General features: G+C 36.8%; 1 protein-coding gene across 7 annotated transcripts in view; it reads right to left on the minus strand.

Annotated features, from left to right (window-relative positions):
* Positions 1-20580, minus strand: part of lrp1aa (low density lipoprotein receptor-related protein 1Aa) — a 170031-nt gene that overhangs the window by 78169 nt on the left and 71282 nt on the right. For 4 of the 7 annotated variants that reach the window (XM_051122932.1, XM_051122928.1, XM_051122931.1 and 1 more), the window contains exons 21-31: positions 16973-17155; positions 16206-16403; positions 13988-14233; positions 12977-13174; positions 10212-10419; positions 7879-8043; positions 7329-7573; positions 5954-6085; positions 2879-3106; positions 1170-1344; positions 539-633 (exon numbers count right to left, since the gene is read on the minus strand). In XM_051122932.1, the coding sequence (XP_050978889.1) occupies positions 539-633; positions 1170-1344; positions 2879-3106; positions 5954-6085; positions 7329-7573; positions 7879-8043; positions 10212-10419; positions 12977-13174; positions 13988-14233; positions 16206-16403; positions 16973-17155 (2073 nt within the window). The remainder of the gene's footprint in view (positions 1-538; positions 634-1169; positions 1345-2878; positions 3107-5953; positions 6086-7328; positions 7574-7878; positions 8044-10211; positions 10420-12976; positions 13175-13987; positions 14234-16205; positions 16404-16972; positions 17156-20580) is intronic. The other 3 variants (XM_051122933.1, XM_051122930.1, XM_051122929.1) reach the window with 1 other exon arrangement.

Genomic DNA, 20580 nt, shown 5'->3' on the forward strand with positions numbered 1-20580 from the left:
AACGATGTAGGAAAACAGCAATGTAGGATGATTTTAAAGTTGGATGAGAAAATGAGATGGGAGTTTTTCGACATACCCTAACTGTCTTGAACTGGGGAAAAAACAGAGTTAAAAAGTATAAAAATTGTACTATTTTTTTTTTTTTTTAAATAACCGAACGTTTCACTAGATAAGACCCTTATTCCTCGGCTGGGATTGTTTAGAGCCCTTTGAAGCTGCATTTAAACTGCATTTTGGAAGTTCAGACTCAGGGGCACCATAGAAGTCCTTTTTTGAGGAATCCTGAAATGTTTTCTGCAAAAAACATAATTTCTTTACGACTAAAGAAAGAAAGACATGAACATCTCGGATGACAAGGGGGTGAGTATATTATCTGTAATGTTTTGTTCTGGAAGTGAATATTATCCCCTGTATGTAATGCATCTAATTAGTTCTAGGTCTAAATGTAGTTCTACAACACTATACAATCTCCTAACAGGCTTTTTGAGCCTGCATGAACACCACAGGGAACATCTCTTCTGTCTCAGCTGTCACTCACCTACTGGTCCTTTCTGATTGGTGAAGATCACAGTACGGTTTGTGCCGTCAGTGTTGGCCATGCTGATGTTATTTCCATCAGTCCAGTACAGCTTCCTGGAAATGAAACAGTTAGGAAAAGAAGAATGTTCAGCAGGTTACATCCCATCACTGAACGTTCAACTTAATTAACCAGAGTAAAACTGAAACTGCAATATGGGCTTGTGCGATTATTAAATCATGATTTAATTATTTGAACAGCATGTGCTGAGTGCCTCAAAGTGAAGTGTTGCAGTTGTGTTTCTACTGCAAATGAACCAATGAACAAGTTATTTTAAATGAATCATTTAAGTGAATGAATGGCTCTTGTTTATTTCCACCATGCACAATGAGCTTTGACACAGACAGCGTGACAGAAATGCGGCCCTGCACAACAAATATGATAACACTATAATAACAAGCACATGTAATTGCAGATTTTTCCCCTTAAAGCCTATACACTATGTCTTCCAGTAACACATGAGAAAACAAGAGTACATGTGGCTGCATTCTGTTTTGCATCTTTTTTCCGCCTTTAGGAAGTCAGATGTGTTCTGGTGTTAGTGTTCTATGGGAAAAGGTAACTATGGTGTCTGTGGCATGAGGGAACTCACCCCAGTATGGGATGAAGCACAAGGCAGTGGGGTTTGTCCAGGCCCTGAATCACAGCGTTTTTGAAGGAGCCATCCAGTCTGGCGACGTTGATCTGTTTCTTATTGCCATCATAGCTGGTCCAGAAGAGATTGCGTGACACCCAGTCCACTGCCAGCCCATGTGCATTGGGAATATCTGATCACATGCAAGACACACAAAATAACCATTTCCAGATATTAATTCTCTGAATCAATATAATCAGATGACAGACAAAGATATCAAAACATTCAGAGCATTTCAACAGGGATAAACATCTGGATGAACAGAAAGAAGGATGGTAAAGTGTGAGTCATTATTTCATCATAAAACCCAACATGTCTGTAATTTGGTTTTGAGGGCTGTGCTAATTTTACTTAAACAGTACTCGCTAAAAACACACTTGACTGTAAACATAACAGCAGTTCTGCACTGTAAACAATGACTGAGGTTCTCATACACACAATAACATCAGATTTAAACAACAACATCCTTAAATTCTAAAGCCTCAATGGGATAGTTCACCAAAAATTTAAATTCTGTCATCTTTTATTTACCCTCATGTCATTTTTTTCTTCTGTGGAACAAAACATGATATTTTTACGAATACTTTAACTTTTTGTCAATATAATGAAAATCAATAGACATTCTGTAAAATATCTTGCTTTAGTGTCTTTAGTGTAATTATATTTTGATTGTGATAATCAATCATAACAACTACTGTATGTGCCTTCGAATTTAAACTTGTGAAACGGAACAAGTCAAACTAAGATTTTTTTTTGGTTTTTGAAAGTTTCTTCTGCTCACCAAGGCTGTATTTTACACGATCAGAAATACAACCCAAATTCCAGAAAAGCTGAACATTTTGTGTAATGCCATAAAATCAAGAATTTATCTGTTCATTCTCTTTACATTTATATTACATTTACATTTAGACATTTAGCAGATGATTTTATCCAAAGCAACTTAAAAAAACGTCTTTAACCTTATTCAATTGACTAAAGTACAAAACAAAAAAAAATTCAATGTTTTAAGTTGCCAACTTTTAATTTTATTTTGTAAATAGAACCAAATTTTGATTTCATGGCTGCAACCCACTCCAAAAAAAGTTGGGACGGAGGCATGTTTAACACTGTGCCACATCAACTTTCCTTTTAATTCCATTTCATGTTTACTTGTTTGGGAATTGAGAATACTAATACTTCAAGTTTTGCAAGCAAATTGTCAAATTAGTCAATTAAACGAAGGTTAAAGAGAACAAACAGATAACATATTCTTGATTTGTCCCAACTTTTCTGGAATTGGGGTTGTACAATAAAAACAGCAATACTGTGAAATATTATTGCAATTTAAAATATTTTTTTCTGGGAATATATTGTAAAATGTAATTTATTCTTGTGATGCAAAGCTGAATTTTCAGTATCATTACTCCAATTTTCACATCGTTACTCCGTCACATGATGATCCATCAGAAATCATTCTTATATGCTGATTTGCTGCTCAAAAAACATTTCTGATTATTATCAATGTTGAAAATAGTTGTACTGCTTTATATTTTTGTGGAAACCATGATACATTTTCTTTGATGAATAGAAAGTTCAAATGAACAGCATTTTCTTCACAACAAATACTGTAAAACCACTGTTTGAAGCAGTTTTTTTTTTCAATCAAATGAAAGAAAACCTGAATGTACCTGCAGACACCACCGTCTCTATTCCTGTGCCGTTTATGAAGGCCCTTTTGATGGTTTGAGTCCGAACATCTGACCAATATATGCGTTGCTCCAGAGCGTCATAATCCACAACTGTGACATTGTCGATGTCAGGGACAGTGAAGGAGATGATGTAGTTGTAGTATGGATTATAGATGTCCACTCCTCTTATCTCAATCTGACGAGCGTACAGCAAGAACTGACGCGACTCTGGAAGAGACAAAGAGACACCTGTCATGACTGGGGCCAAAAACAAGGTAAATCAAACCTGACAAAAGGTCACTGGGAAAAAAATGATTTCCCCCTAAGCAATGAATTTGAGTGTCAGCAGGCCATGAAGATCCATTAACTGTTAATGTCAAACTGAAACAAATTTTGGGGAAAATAAATCTGTCAATTATAAGAAAGGGTGATTAATATGTCTGCCTAGAAGCTTTAAAGCACTCTGTACTGTAATAAATAATGTCCTGGGTGAAAATTACTAGTACCTTTTCTTCATATTAACACAATACATTAGTCCATAAAAGTTTTTTTTTTGTTTTTTTTAATGTATGTTTAAAAGAAAAGTGCAGGATTTTTTTGCAACAAAGATCTCTAAGAAATTTGATCTAATAAATATACAGAATGTGCAGTTCTTCGGCCCCACAGATTTCTGTTGTAAGAGCATTAATGTTAAAATTATATATATTTGGTTTTCACAAACTAAGAGACAAATCTATTTTAAAAATTAGGTCAGCCTACAAAGGAAAAGGTACCGATCGCTCAGCTAAAGCAATAAAAAAAGGACACACTTTATTTTAAGGTCCAGTTCTCACTAATAACAAACCATTAACTACAACTTTTGCCTCAATAAACTCCTAATTTGCTGCTTATTAAGTTGGCTTGAGAAAGCCAACTTACTAATATGCTGTTTTCTTCTGAGACTAAATCTGTCGACACTAACTCGTACTAGAGCTTTAACTCTACAAACTCCAAATTCAGCCCAGATCTTCAGACTGATCCGACCGAGTGTGCTCTATCTTTTCTAACTGATCGGACTTACGATTTTCCTAAAAATGATGATTAAAATTGGGAAAAATCCCATAGACTTACATTGACGGAATGTTCAAATGAGCCAACACTTTTCAAATTCCAAATGTCAAAGCTCCCAGAATCCTTTGAGCCTCAATCAAGCTTCCCTTCTACGTACTGTATTTCTAATCCATTTAAACTCATTCAAACTCTATCCATCTATCTGTCTATCTATCTATCTGTCTATGCCTAGCAACCAGAATCATGCTAGTAACTTGCTAATCATGCTAGAAACAGGCTAGTAACTTGCTAATCATGCTAGTAACATACTAGTAACTTGCTAATCATGCAAGCAACATGCTAGTAACTTGCTAATCATGCTAAAAACATGCTAGTAACTTGCTAATCATGCTAGTAACATGCTAGCAACTTGCTAATCATGCTAGTAACTTGCTAATCATGTTAGCACCATGCTAGTAACTTGCTAATCATGCTCACAACATGCTAGTAACTTGTTAGTCATGCTAGAAACATGCTACCAACATGCTAGTAACTTGCTAATCATGCTAGTAACATGCTAGCAACTTGCTACTCATGGTAGTAACTTGCTAATCATGTTAGCACCATGCTAGTAACTTGCTAATCATGCTCACAACATGCTAGTAACTTGTTAGTCATGCTAGAAACATGCTACCAACATGCTAGTAACTTGCTAATCACGCTAGTAACATGCTAGTAACTTGCTAATCATGCTAATAACATGCTAACGACATGCTAATCATGCTACAATCATGTAAGCAACATGCTACTAACTTGCTAATCTTGCTTGAAACATGCTAGCAACTTGCTAATCATGCTAGTAACTTGCTAATCATGTTAAAAACATGCTAGTAGCTTGCTAATTATGTTAGCACCATGCTAGTAAAATGCTAGTAACTTGCTAATCATGCTAACAACATGCTAGTAACTTGCTAGTCATGCTAGAAACATGCTACCAACATCCTAGTAACTTGCTAATCATGCTAGTAACATGCTAGTAACTTGCTAATCATGCTAATAACATGCTAACGACATGCTAATCATGCTACAATCATGCTAGCAACATGCTACTAACTTGTTAATCTTGCTAGAAACATGCTAGTAACTTGCTAATCATGATAGAAACATGCTATCAACTTGCTAACCATGCTAGTAACTTGCTAATCATGCTAACAATATGCTAGTAACTTGCTAATTATGTTAGCACCATGTTAGTAAAATGATAGTAACTTGCTAATAATCCTATAAGCATGCTAACAACATCCTAGTACCTTGCTAATCATAATAACATCATGCTAGTCACATGTTAATCATGTTAATAACATGCTAACAACATTCTATCTATCAATCTATCTATCTCTGACAGACTGTACTGCCTTCAAAACATCCAAACGTTTTAAAACTACTTTAGAATTCAAACTATTTCAGACTGAAAAACATCAAACTTAAAACTTTTTAAAACTTCTTAAACTTTTTAAACTTCATAAACTTTTCAAACTTTTTAAAACTTTCTGTTCCGGCTTTCTCAAGCCAACTTAAAGTTTGTCTTGACAAACTTTTTTATCTAGTTAATAGTTATTAAGGTAGTTTCAGATACTGGGTTCAGATACTTAGATTCAGGTACTGGGTAGAATTAGGGATGTAGAATATGGTCATATATTATATCATATATATACACATTTTATTTTTATTTTATTATAGCTTCTATTTATTTGTATTTCAGTTTTAGTTTTAATCATTTCAGTACTTCTACTTAAACTTAATTTATTATAGTTTTAGTTTTTTCTATTTTTTTCTATTTGTATTGTATCCCTTTAAGTTTCAGTTTTCATAATACTTTTTTAAATTTCTTTTTTATTTGATCATTAATGCAAATAACAGTGTCACAAACAATGTTCATTAGTTTTAGATTTTGTTAACAATAACACTGCTGGTTTTTATTTATTTATTTATTTATTTAAAAACAAACATAAATCTGAAGATGCACTCATCATTTTCAGTTCATACCGTAGCAGGTGTGGTTGTCCTCACTCAGTCTCATGAGATGTGGGCAGGCACAGGAGAATGTCTGATTATAGTTTATCAAGCACAGGTGAGAACATGGACCCAAACCACCATTAGCAGCACATGGGTTCGGCGCTGGAGAGAGAAATGAGATCAAAGATGAGAGAGATGTATTGAGCTTTATTGTGTCACATTAAAATTTCTTGCCATTACCAAGAAACCAAACCAGCTGAGACAGGAACTAATGATTTGGAACTAATGGCCAACATATGGCTATTTTGATATCATCTGTGTTTGCATGATCTACATCTATGCTTTTTGATAAGGGTAAGAAGTATGATGAAAATGTAAATAAGAATGAGAAATCCAAAGGTTAAGGGTTTAAAACAGATAGTGGAGCTTCTGAAAGCATGTCCAAACCAATTCATCCCATCTGTCCGCTCCTGTCAGACATGAATAAACAGACGTCTGCCTCTATAAGACGAAGTCACTGAGCTAAACTATCATGACAAGTTTATTCAAATGCTGCTTTATTAAGTGCCAAACATAATCAAACCATGTGTCCATCAAACAGACAGGCTCCTCCCTCAATTTGACCTGCGATGTTTCACAGAATTAAAGTTAGCATTTAATCAAACATTTAAAATGTACTCAACAATAAAACTGTGATGTCCAGACACCAAACCTACATTAAAAGGTCACAATGACGCCCCATGTTGAAATCTGGAATCAATTCTGGGGTGTTTAAAATCAACCACTAGAAACTTCTTATGCTACAGTGTCATGTATATGTCATGAATGAGGATCTTCGAATGCATTGTGATGAGCTCAATGTCATGAGATCTCAAAAATTTGACAGAAATGGCATTAATAATGATAATTAAAAATGCACTCAGTGTATCTTTTGTAGTTAAGATGATTGTGTTGTTAGCTTTGCAACGTCAAACTTCCCAAACTTAAACCCACAGATGAATTCATTGGTCAACTCAATCATGCGGTCACCTGTCAACAAAAGTTGATGTGCTACAAATGTTATATGTTAGTGTGTAGGTTAGGGTTAGGGGTTAGTATTTGTGTCAAGTTTGTGTAGACGATTGGTGACTGGCATGACCGATGAAATCTTTAGAACTGGTTGCGAGGCAGGGTTTCTTTTTAACCAGTTTAGCGGGGAAAAAAACACACGCTACACGAATCAACTATTTGGAATCAATTAGAATCAAGAATTTACTCTTCACAAAAACATTCTGTGTTGGTACATTGATGGTATTAGATGGTTATATCACAGTACTTTGATATACATCACTTCTCTGCTTACAGTACTAACAGCTATTAGTAATATCTCTACCAAAGCAACTTTGAAAAAAGGTTTGAAGATTACCTTGCGGTTGTCTAGATGGGTGGTACACCTGCAGATCGAAAGGTTGTGTATTTGTTCTCTGAACCACAGTGACATTGTTTCCGGTCCATTTGTTGGCTTTGGCCAGCGTGTTTGTGCGCCAGTCTGTCCAGTAAACCTCTCCGCCGTACATTGTCACAGCGAACGGGTGCGAGAGATACTCGTGTCCTCTGAGCACCTCGATCAGTCCTGACCCATCATACTTAGCTGAATAGATTGCATCAGATCTGTGACATAAAACAAAATTATAGCATTTTAATGTCAATAGTCAGGGTAAGAGTGCCAAGTCCTGCTCCTAGAGGGTCACCTGCCAACAGAGTTTAGCTCTAGCCTCATTTAAACACACCTGAACCAGCTAATCAAGGTCTTCAGGAAGGAGTGTTGGAGCTAAACTCCATACTGGCCCTCCTGGAACAGGACTGGGCACCCATGGCATAGGGATTTGGATAGTGTCAGGGCACTGCTTGACTAGGAGCTTGTCCTAAATGGGTAAAGCACATCCCATTGTATGAGATGAGTCTTCAGACATTACCTGGCATCTATCCACAGAATGCGGCGCTCCAGATAGTCCACAGTCAGACCGTTGGGCCATCCTCCACTGCCCGTCTCCTTATGGATGGTACGTCTGCCATGTCCACTCATGGATGCAGCCTCTATCCTGGGCATGCTGGCATCCCAATCTGTCCAGAAGAGGATTCTACCGAATCAGAGCACATGCTGCTTTCAGAAGTGTTTACTGACCATTTATTGACAGTTATTGACCATTAGTGTTGTGTGCTGAGTTTGTAAACACATAAAAAAAAACAGGAATACATTTTCAGTCTTTTATTTATGAAGGACTGAAATCCTGCAGCGCCTGCAAGGTCCCCTGCTCAAGAAAGCACATGTACAGGCCCGTCTGAAGTTTGCCAGTGAACAAAGTTTGTATCAACTCAACTCGCTGTGTTTGGAGGAGGAGGAATGCTGCCTATGACCCCAAGAACACCATCCCCACCGTCAACCATGGAGGTGAAAACATTATGCTTTGGGGGTGTTTTTCTGCAAAGGGGGACAGAACAACTGCACCGCATCAAAGGGACGATGGATGGGACCATGTACCATCAAATCTTGTGTGAGAACCTCCTTCCCTCATTGAAAATGGGTTGTGGATTGGTATTCCAGCATGACAATGACCCAAAACACACGGCCAAGGCAACAAAGGAGTGGCTCAAGAAGAAGCACGTTAAGGTCTTGGAGTGGCCTAGCCAGTCTCCAGACATTATTCCCATAGAAAATCTGTGGAGGGAGTTGAAGGTTTGAGTTGCCAAATGTCAGCCTTGAAACCTTAATGACTTGGAGAGGATCTACAAAGAGGAGTTGGACAAAATCCCTTTTCCCTCACTGTAGCTTTGGATAGGGAAATAAGGCATAATTGTTCAAATGATTTGCTATATTGCAGAAACAGGCCCTGTTCTACAGGGGTGTTCAAACGAAAGCAAGAGCACCCTCAGCTGAAGCTGTAATAATAATATTAGAGATTTGACAAGCAATCCAGTGCCTATTTGTGTTTGTGCTCTGAGGAGTGTCAAAAGTTTCTCTTTACAATGTGTTTTGGCAGCGGTGAGAAATGTAGCCAATCACTGACATACCTGTTGATTTTTTGAAACACAATGTTCAGTCAGAGACATTTATGTTACAATCCACTCATAAAGCTGGAGTTTTGTCCATCTGTGAATTCAGCACGCTTGTGAACCATCTCATTATTACAAAGTGTGGATGTGATGTAAAAAGAGAGATTCATTGTGCAGTGTAGAGCTTCACTGAATATAATGGAGCTTTTTGCAATCGCAATGAAATAAGATAATAAGCTTTTTAGTGATTATAAATGCACTTTGTGCTATAACAAAGAATGGCACAAAATATATGTGAAAATAGATGTGCATTAAGGCTACAGCACTCTCAGAGAAGAACATTCAGCAGAGAACAGCATAATCATTCCTTTCAACAAAAACGTCTAGAGAGATTTGTGTGTGTGTGTGTGTGTGTGTGTCGGTGTATCCACACAATATGGGATTGCCTAGCGGCCACTGAGCTACAACAACATACTATGTGGTTGTATATGATTTGGTAATATGGAAGAGCCTATATGCTTGAGAGCTGCTTGGGAGGTGCTCAGCTCTGCTCGTAAATTCCTCTCACACAATGTGAGCCATGACCATATGAGCATCAACGATTTACATGCAATTTCTCCTGATATGAAAACATTGCATATTAGCTTGCATGACAGCAAAAATTGCACCGTATACACCCGACTATACTGTATGGAAAAGGGTAGCATGCTGCTTTGGTAACTAGTTTAATTTCAAGTATTAAAATTACTAAAACTTCTGAAATTAAATTACTAAGATAAATAGAAATGTCTTAAAATATCTATTAAAGATGACAACAACACAAAACTTAAAGTAAATTTAAAAAGAAACCTGAATATATAAAAATAATATCTAATTCAAAATAAAAACAAATACTACAATAGTACTGTGGCAAAGCTGCTCCGAAACAAAGTAAAGCCAGTGGCACAAATGCTAATAAGCATCATGGGGGAGCTCCGGAAGAATGTACTGTAAGGAGGATTGACACCAGTGGAAGACTTTTGTATTTTGTGTGTGTTACATTCAGCCGTGAGACGGCTGCTGCTTGCTTTGTTTGTTTATTTCGAGTTTGTAATTAAAGTTTTTGTTTGTGGTGAGCCTCCTTCTTTCCGCATCTACGAACTGTCCTACAAATACATAAACAATACTAATATAACACAGCTTACAAAGCACATTACACTGAGGGGGCTCAACACATGTTTCAGAAGTATTAAACCAGTAATGATGGACAGCTTACCCCTCTCTAGGGTCCAGGGCAATGGCCCGCGGATGCTCCACATCTCCAGCTAACAGAGTGGTGCGCATCGTCCCGTCCAGTTTGGCCACTTCGATCTGATCTAGGTTGCTCTCCACCCAGTAGATGTTTCCAGCAATCCAGTCTACAGCCAGACCTTCAGGAGTAGCTAATCCATACTGGATCACCACGTCAAAACTGGTCAGTGCTGCTGTGTGAAATAAAAATGAAGGAAATAGAGAGAAACAGAGAAAACATATCTATAGAAACATATTTACCTAACTATTGGTAAACTGAAAAGGTCCAGATTATGGTCATGCATAGGGTTGGGTATTGTTGGGTATCCAATTCCTATCCTGCTTATCGATTCTGATTCTTATCGATTCTTAGTTTGATTCCAATAAGATGAACACAAAAAAAAAAAACAATCTTTGATGTCAAACTTATTCTGCCTTTTTACAGTGTTCTGTTGCAGCTGAATAAATTGAGCAAGTAACTTACAGAACACTTAGGTCTTTTACATTTAGGAACATTTGCCTATGGTTTTAACAAAAAATAACACAGCAAAAACAACTAGACTAATAAATTGTAAATATTACATTGTTAAAGACAAGTAAACAGCCAGTAATAAGACAAGGACAAACAAATCAACTACCAACAGTATAAAGAAATACAACTGAACAAATTTCAGGTACGGAAATTGAAATCAAAAGTGTAAAAACACTATAGTTTTCTTTTCATAAATATTATATACATTAATTGTCATTAAAATTATGAACGTGTCGCCGCCACGTGGTCACGTGATTCACGGAGCTCCGCAAACAAACCAGCGTTATCAGTATATTTGAATGTGTTTAACTGGGATAGAGAAGACAGCTTCAATATACAGGTATTTGCAGCAATTTTTGGTAAACATTACAGCATATTGTGCATTGATTTTTACGTCGATGACATTTACAGTATAATTTTATCCTGGAGAGTGATGGAGAGGCAACCCTTACGAAAATTAAACATGGTTTTATTACAAATAAAACAAAAAAAAAATGCATGGTTGCTATAGTTAAACCATGGTAACCACAAATTAACCATGGTCTTGCTACACTAACCATAGTTTAACCATGGTATTTGTAGTAAAACTATGGTTATACAAATGGTAATCAATGCACCAAAAAACATGGTTACTACACTTTTACTATAATAAAACCATGGTTTAATTTTCATAAGGGTTACACTCAGGTATTGCTTACTTATAATGTGACCATGCATGTTCTATATTTTGGTTCAATAATATTTATTTAATATTTTAAGGAGATCATATATATCTCTCTCTCTCTCTCTCTCTCTATATATATATATATATCTACATATATCTATATATATCTATATCTATATCTATATATATATATATATATATATATATATATATATATATATAACTTATATTACAATTAGTGTAGTATTTAAGGTTAAATAGAGAAAAGGGTTTTAAATTCCAATGCAAAGAAGCAAATAGATTCATTTTGTGGTCAGAAAGAAGAAAAAAAAAAAAAAAATATATATATATATATATATATTTGTAATGCCATGGTTTACTCACTAGGTACCTGTATGGCTCTTTACTAAATATACATTAATACTATCTAGAATATTGCAGGTTATACCTGCCTACTTATTTTTAAGTTTTTCATTTGAATAAATATTTAGAAATGATTAAACCCTATATTTTTAAATGTGAAATTTAAAAAGTTAATAACTTACATCCTTTTTTTTAATGATAACACACAATGAATGCAAGCAAATACTGAATTTAAACTAAGTGTAAAATGGTGCTAAAAAGGCATTCAGCTGCATTTTTATCCCCTTATATGTACAGTATATACACATAAATAGATATAGAATCGAGACTGCTTTATGATGATAGATATACTGACGGATTTTTGTGCATATTGGTTGGTAAATGTGAAAGAGAAGCACGTTTAGGCTCGGAACAAATCTTCTGCAGTGGAAATGCACGGAACGGTTCGAGACGGACGCTAATATTTAGCCCCTGGAATGCTAATTTTACCAGAGGAACCCCACCACAAAACGTGTATTTTCCCGTGTACTGGAACACGATTTTTACCAGGGGAACCCGCCTCGAAACGCAATTGGGCTATTTATGGGCTAGTTTTGAGTAGCAATTGAGCGGGTTTTGTTTTGAAACCTGGCAACCCTGCTGGAAGCACACACCGGGACTGCTGTTCTTTGTGCCCGCGCTTCAGATGTGTGCGCTGCATGCAAACAGTGCTAAAGTTCTTTCCCTTCCTGCATGCAAACCGTTTAAAATCACTTCAAAATGTGAATGGAGGAATCATTAAGCAGAATCAAAATGCACGTGTCTTATCAAATCCTGGTTCTTGGAAATAGGGAACCGGCTCTTGATACCCAACCCTAATCATGTATGTGTTCAATGGGGGGATAAATCTCAGTATAAGGATGAAACTGTTAATAATAATTGTTAATAACATGTAGGCATACTGTTGTTATTTGTTATTGTAGTTTTTATTTTATTTTATTTTTTCAGTAATGATAATAATAATGAAGTGAAGCAATTTTGTTAAAATATTTATTATACCTTATAATATACCATTTATTTATTTGTTTGTTTGCACTTTTTTCACAAAATGTTTTGTTTGTTTTCTAGAAGTCCATTCTTTTTATTTTATTCATTATGATATGAAGCTGTTTTTGAATTAATTGCAGAAATTCAAAATTGTTATATAACTTACCACCATTCTCTGACAGCTTCCCACGGTAAATTTTGTCCTCGACAACATCAGTCCAGTAGAGCGAGCTCTCGTTGAGGTGGAAGTCGAGCGCAATGGTGTTCCTCAGGCCTGGCACCAACACGCTGAACTCTCCTTTGTGAAGATCAATCCGTCGGATCTCATGACGGTTGGAGAAGATGATGAAGGGTTTAAATGGATCTGGAAAAACAATAAACTTACTGAAAGAATGTCATAACTCATGAAGTAAGGTACTGAACTGGGCAAATGCTCTGAAATTTTCCATCATCATCTGTTGCACAACATGTCTGTAAAATGATGTGAGACTGGCAATCACATTCAAGCCTGTGAAATTTCCTCTGTTTATCTAAAAGATTTTTATTTTTTAAAGGAATGTGAAATACGTCCAGCAATACATTATCCATCATTTGAATGGCTGAGTGGGCTGCTGTGCCACTTCTTGTCACAGTAAATCTTTTACCCCACCTCATTCTTCTGCCATTTACATTCTTTCATTACAAAAATATACCACCAATTACAGTATGCTGCTAAAAAGTTCACGTCATTTTCTACATTCGTTCTGTCACATCGACTCTTGCAATGACATTATAGAAGGCCACTTCCTATGTGAGGGATAAAGTTTTCCTTTGGTGCACATACTTGTTACATTCTGCAAAAAATTGTGAACCACAACAGTTATATCTAGTCTAGTTGTCTAAGAAAAACAAAACATAATAACAATATAAAATTTCCATCCATTTGGATTACACGGTTTTAAATTAACATAATAAACTTGCATAGTTGTCTTGAAATGAAACTGAAATATTTCTTGAAATTTTTCTTGTCAAAAAATCAGTTTATAACTGTTTGCATGTATTTGATTTTAATTAAATGACTGACAAATAGGCATCACATTAAGATTATTAGTTTACTGCATAATACAAAATGGGTGCAAATTTTATATGCAATTAAAAAATAAAGTATTTTAGTAGGCTTTGGAAGAGCTGATCTCACCTGTGCTCCTGCAGCTCTCCATGTCAGGTTCGAGGGCCCAGCCATCATAGCAGGAACACTTCACATTGAACTTGTCCTGTTCACAGCGCTGGCTGCACTTCAGGTGTTTGGCACAGAAGCCCTGGATCTGACATGTCTTGTTGTCAGTGCCCAGTTCCATTCCCAGTGGGCATGAGCACAGAATGCCCTCACCCGGGGCCACTGTACAGTTATGACTGCAGCCACCATTGTCCAGAGAACACAGATCTAGATGAAAAGAAACAGTGCAGTTAGACAATAAAAACAAAGGAAGGGAACACAATAGCACAATATGGGACTGTTTCTTTACATCAGTACTGATGTATTTATTATAGGCTGAAAGTATTTAAAACCCTTCACATTAACACTATAATGCCTATAATTACAAAATTATGTTTTTCAGGTATAAACCTTTTAAAGGAATAGCTTAGGAATTTAGCATTACATCACTTGCTACATCACTTGCCAATACAGTGGGGAAAATAATTTGATCCCCTGCTGATTTTGTACCTTTGCCCACTGACAAAGAAATGATCAGTCTGTAATTTTAATGGTAGGTTTATTTGAACAGTGAAAGACAGAATAACAACATAAAAATCCAGTAAAAACACAAAAAAGTTATAAATTAATTTGCATTTTAATGAGTGAAATAAGTATGTGATACCCTATCAATCTGTAAGATTTCTGGCTCCCAGGTGTCTTTTATACAAGTACCGAGCTGAGATTAGGAAAAAGGGAGTGCTCCTAATCTCAGCTTGTTACCTCTATGACACCTGTCCACAGAAGCAATCAATCAATCAGATTCCAAACTCTCCACCATGGCCAAGACCAAAGAGCTGTCCAAGCATGTCAGGGACAAGATTGTAGACCTACACAAGGCTGGAATGGGCTACAAGACCATCGTTAAGCAGTTTGGTGAGAAGGTGACAACAGTTGGTGCGATTATTTGCAAATGGAAGAAACACAAAATAACTGTCAATCTCCCTCGGTCTGGAGCTCCATGCAAGATCTCACCTTGTGGAGTTTCAGTGATCATGAGAACAGTGAGGAATCAGCCCAGAACTACACGGGAGGATCTTATCAATGATCTCAATGCAGCTGGGACCGTAGTCACCAAGAAAACAACTGAAAACATACTACGCCGTGAAGGACTGAAATCCTGCAGCGCCTGCAAGGTCCCCCTGCTCAAGAAAGCACATGTACAGGCCCGTTTGAAGTTTGCCAATGAACATCTGAATGGTTCAGAGGAAAACTGGGTGAAAGTGTTATGGTCAGATGAGACCAAAATTGAGTTCTTTAGCATCAACTTAACCCGTCGTGTTTGGAGGAAGAGGAGGAATGCCGCCTATGACCCCAAGAACACCATCCCCACCGTCAAACATGAAGGTGGAAACATGCTTTGGGGATGTTTTTCTGCTAAGGGGACAGGACAACTGCACCGCATAAAAGGGACGATGGACGGGACCATGTACTGTCAAATCTTGGGTGAGAACCTCCTTCCCTCATTGAAAATGGGTCATGGATGGGTATTCCACCATGACAATAACCCAAAACACATGGCCAAGGCAACAAAGGAGTGGCTCAAGAAGAAGCACATTAAGCTCCTAGAGTGGCCTAGTCAGTCTCCAGACCTTAATACCATAGAAAATCTGTGGAGGGAGCTGAAGGTTCTAGTTGCCAAACGTCAGCCTTGAAATCTGCAAAGGGGAGTGGGACAAAATCCCTTCTGAGATGTGTGCAAACCTGGTGGCCAACTACAAGAAACATCTGACCTCTGTGATAGCCAACAGGGGTTTTTACTAAGTACTAAGTCTTGTCTTGCGAAGGGGTCAAATACTTATTTCACTCAAAATGCAAATCAATTTATAACTTTTTCGAAATGCGTTTTTCTTTTTTTTCTCTTTTTTTGTTATTCTGTGTCTCACTGTTAAAATAAACCTAGCATTAAAAATATAGTCTGACAATTTCTTTGTCAGTGGGCAAATGTACAAAATCAGAAGGGGATAAAATAATTATTTTCCCCACTGTATATTAATTGATGAACTGGAGTCATGTAAATTACTTGTAGATTATTGTGATTATTTTTCATCAGCTGTTTGGACTCTCATTCTAGCAGCTATGCAGAGGATCCATTGGTGAGCAAATTATGCAATGCAAATTCTCCAAATCTGAACAAACTCATTTACAATATGAATCTTACCACAGAGCTTCTCATCGGAGCCGTCAGGACAGTCGTCTTTGCCATCACACAGTTTTTCGGCAGGCAGGCAAATGCTGGTGTCATTGGCACACACGTGATGGGAGAGTTTACACACCAGAGCCTCACAGTTATCTTCATCAGAGTTATCTTCACAATCACTGTCACCATCACACACCCAAGCCTTACTGATACACCGTGCTGCACAACAAACACACACAAAATATGCTTGTTAACATTATAATTGACAAGTGGCTAACTACAGTAAAGAAACCTTATGACCATGTGAACAATGAACTCTGGAAATTACCTTCTTCATACATTACAAGGTGAAAAAAAAAAAAAATAATAATAATTTTATATTATACATCTATAATTAATTTCTGTGACATAAAGTGGGATCAGATATATTACTAAATATATACCAAATTAACTTCTGGAAGCAATTTAGAGTGATGACTCTAAATGGTTTGTTTTAATGGAAACAATTCGCTACTATAAACTGAACAGCCAAAAATGCTCTAAAGAGAGAGTGAAGACATTTTATGAGAGTGATTCATTATTGCCTCACCTCGCTTGTTTACTTAGTTAATTTGCATTTTATTCTGAAACCATTACCAAGATTGTGATGACTGTGACCCATTTGCTCATAAACTCAGTCTACACGTGGATCACTGAATCTCAAGATAAACAGAATCAGTTTTTTAATAGGTCTGAAAACATCAGACCATTAAATTGAGAACATATATCTATATTTTCTGCATCATTACCAGAGTCCCTGCAGCCAAACTTCACTGCTGGATCACACATGTGCGTTACACCCTCACAGTTCTTCTCATCGCTCAGATCCATACAGTCAGTGTCTCCATCACACCGCCAGCGGAGGGGAATACATAACCCGTCCACACGACACTGGAACTCATCTGTGTGACAGCCACCAGGAGGACGGGTTGCTGTGGAGAGGAAAAAAAGAGGAGTTAAGAGATTGTATGGCAATATACAGACAACTATATAATTCATAGGTTCAACATTTTCATGCAAGCTATTTGGTAACAGTATACACTCTGTAAAAGATCCTAGATAGGGTAGCTTATCCTGGAGAAGAGGTGTACCTCAGGGTTCGGTACTTGGCCCTGTCCTCATATTAATACACACCACATCACAAGGAACTATTTAGGCAAACCGATGTTCAGTGCGACATCAATGACAAGCAGCTCTAGTCTAAATGGCATTTCCATTTCCAACTTTGTAGGAACAGGGCTTCTCGTCTTCCCAGCTAGCTAGCAATTCAACACAACATCACCAACGATATCATCAAGAAATGAATTACAAACTTCAGGGTAATATTTCATAAACACGGTATCAAACGGATTTGAGGTCTGGAACTTTCTTAATACAATTTCCTACTATTTAACTATTGTTTAATTGTGTTACATCCACATCCCAGTCTTAGCTTTTACTTTTCTTTCATTTTTATGTATTGCATGACTTCTCATGTTACTGTCTCCTTAGGATGCATCACTTACGTTGTTATATTCTTCATTTCTAAGTCATTTTGGATAAAAGTATCTGCTAAGTTAACAAAGGTAAACACTGTGAGTTCTCCGAAGGGAAATAATACGGTTATTGTGTTGGTTGCGTAAAGTGGGATTTTTTTGTATTAATCCCTTTTTAAATTCATCATCATCCTGCAATGTGCCTCATATCTAATTCTAGTTCTAACATAACCTCTGGCAAAGACGTTTATCCCCACAAAAGAAAGAAGTGGTAAAAGGGTAAAAATGGCAGTGGTTTATATGAACGCAGGTATTCCTCATTAATTAATGTGGCTTGTAATTGCAGAAACTTCACACCATGACTTAGAATGAGCAGCACTATAGCAAAGCCTAACTGAGATGCATGGTGAGATAAAGCACTTTCACAAATTCTGGTCCTGCACACCTATAACATAGCACAGTTTAGAGGCTTTGACTTCCCAACGAAAGAAGAATGAATAAGATTTTAACTCTATAAAGCTGTACTTTCAGGATCTGTTATTCTACATTTGTGCCACATTCCAATTGTTGTAAAAGTTGGTCTAAAGAGGTCACCGGATGCCCATTTTCCACAAGTTGATATGATTCTTTTGGGTCTTAATGAAAAGTCTATAATAGTGGTTCTTAAACGTTGTATACCAAGTACCACCTCAGAAAATGTGTCTCTCCAAGTAACACAATAATGACCAACATTAAAATACAGTAGTGTAGCAGGCCTAACTATTCAGCTACAGCTTTGCACAGTTAAAAATGTTTTATTCCTAATAAGATTTTTTTTTCGTTAGCCACTTTAACATTGTACATACATAGTTTGAACATTAATGCTGCACTGTGCTTACAAACACGTAAATAAAAAAAACTTACATGATGATTAAATTAAATGTGTTTTACCTAAAAGTTAAATAAAAACTGTACTGTGCTTAAATGTAAAAGAAAGAAAGAATGAAAGAAAGAAAAAAAGAAAGAAATAAGATTTAATTAAAAGATTACATTAAAATGTATTTCCCCAGTTTCAAGGCTTAACAAGGCTTCAGCCTAGTTTCAGACTAAAATGCAAATCTAAAGAAACTTGCACTGATTGATCTTGAAATACTGTAGGTCAGTGGCCTTATTTTGTCTCAAGATGCACACCAGTAATGTCTTTTATAAGGCATGTTTATAAAAATTACTTTAATATCCTAATTGAACTATGATCTAATCCCGGCTTATTCTTAGCCCCGTCTGTGAAACCAGCCCATTGTGTTTTAACATTAATTTATATTTAATTTAGTGATACCTCTAGTGGTACTCATACCACACTTTGAGAACCATTGGTCTATAACATACTTTGGTTAAAAATTCTCAATGGTAGTGTAAAACACCCTTTTTACCTTGTCAAAATCAGCTTTGCACATAGCAACCCATTTTGTTGCATGTCCCTTTAAATGCTAATGAGCTCTGCTCACCCCGCCCTCTCTTCTGTGGGGTGCCGTCCTATTTACTTTAGCCGCGAAACTTGCTAACAAGCACATTATTAAGAAAGGCGATTTGCGAAGATTCATAAAAAACCCTTATACTCACTTCTTCTGTAGGTGAAGCTGGATCACAAATGATTCACGCGAACTTAGACACATTTATGTAGATCAGGGGCGCATTCCCTTCAAAAGCGAAAGTAATCCTCTACGTCTGAAGTGGCTCAGATGTTGGGACTAAATGATGACTGCTATGTTCATAACACCTCAATCGCTTAGGAGACATTTTTGTCTACGTCCCTGCTCCGGCATCGAAACAGTGGAGGACAGTTTACAGCTCACTCAGGGCGGGTCTAAGGTAAGACTAGGGATGGGTACCAAGAACCGGTATTTTTTTGAACCGGTACGTAATTGGATCAATACCGGACTACCGATAAGCTTCAGGACAAATGAAACTGTTATCAATACTTGCGTTGTTTTATCTCTGTATACTTCAGTGTTAATGTTGAATTAGAACCTGCTGCTTGTATTTTCCTTCACTGAATGCTGTGGCTGAAGTTTGCTTGACGTGCGTCTGATATCCATGCACATATGTGGTGTGCGTTTGTGTGCAGACAATCAGTCACACCGGCAAGAATGAAACGTTCGAAAGTGTGGGCTCATGTTACAAAACTAAGTGACACTGATGTCAGATGCAATATATGCAGTAGTGTAATAGTGAACATAGGAGGCAACACTAGTAATATAAAGAAACATTTACTAACAAAACACATCTATCTCATGCAATGCGCTGTGTTTTCTATGTCTCTCGGCTTTAGCTCCAACTTCTATTCACAACATACATTCACATCAAATGTCAATTCAGTGATAGAGTTGCACTCACGGGACACTGCACTTATTCGCAGTCACAAATGTACATTATTTGCGTTAGCCTTGCCGGTTAAGCATTTCATTCGCGCCGTTCTAACATGCTCTTTTTTAGAGCACGTACACTTAAAGCATGCGTACATTAAAAGGCTGGTCAAACATCACATGATTACTTCTTAGTTATCATTTGATTGTGCAAATACTGTCAAAAACACACAAGGTTTACATATAAACACAGTTAGTTAATGTTATGTCTAAAGTGAAAGTAAACAGTTGAAAAAAAAACGGGTGCATGCAGCTCTTAAAGCGACAGTACTAAACATGCTGCCAATGTCATTAAAGGAATAGTTTACCAAAAACGAAAAAAAATCTGTCATTATTTACTCACTGTCATGTTGTACCAAATCCGTATTAGTTTATTTCTTGTGCTGAACAAAAAAGAAGATATTCTGAAAAATGTGGATAACCAAACAGTTGTTGGTCCCCACTGACGTTGATAGTAAAAAAATAAATAAAAAATATGGA

The sequence above is a fragment of the Labeo rohita genome, chromosome 11 (genome assembly GCF_022985175.1).
Source record: "Labeo rohita strain BAU-BD-2019 chromosome 11, IGBB_LRoh.1.0, whole genome shotgun sequence".
Taxonomy (NCBI): Eukaryota; Metazoa; Chordata; class Actinopteri; order Cypriniformes; family Cyprinidae; genus Labeo; species Labeo rohita.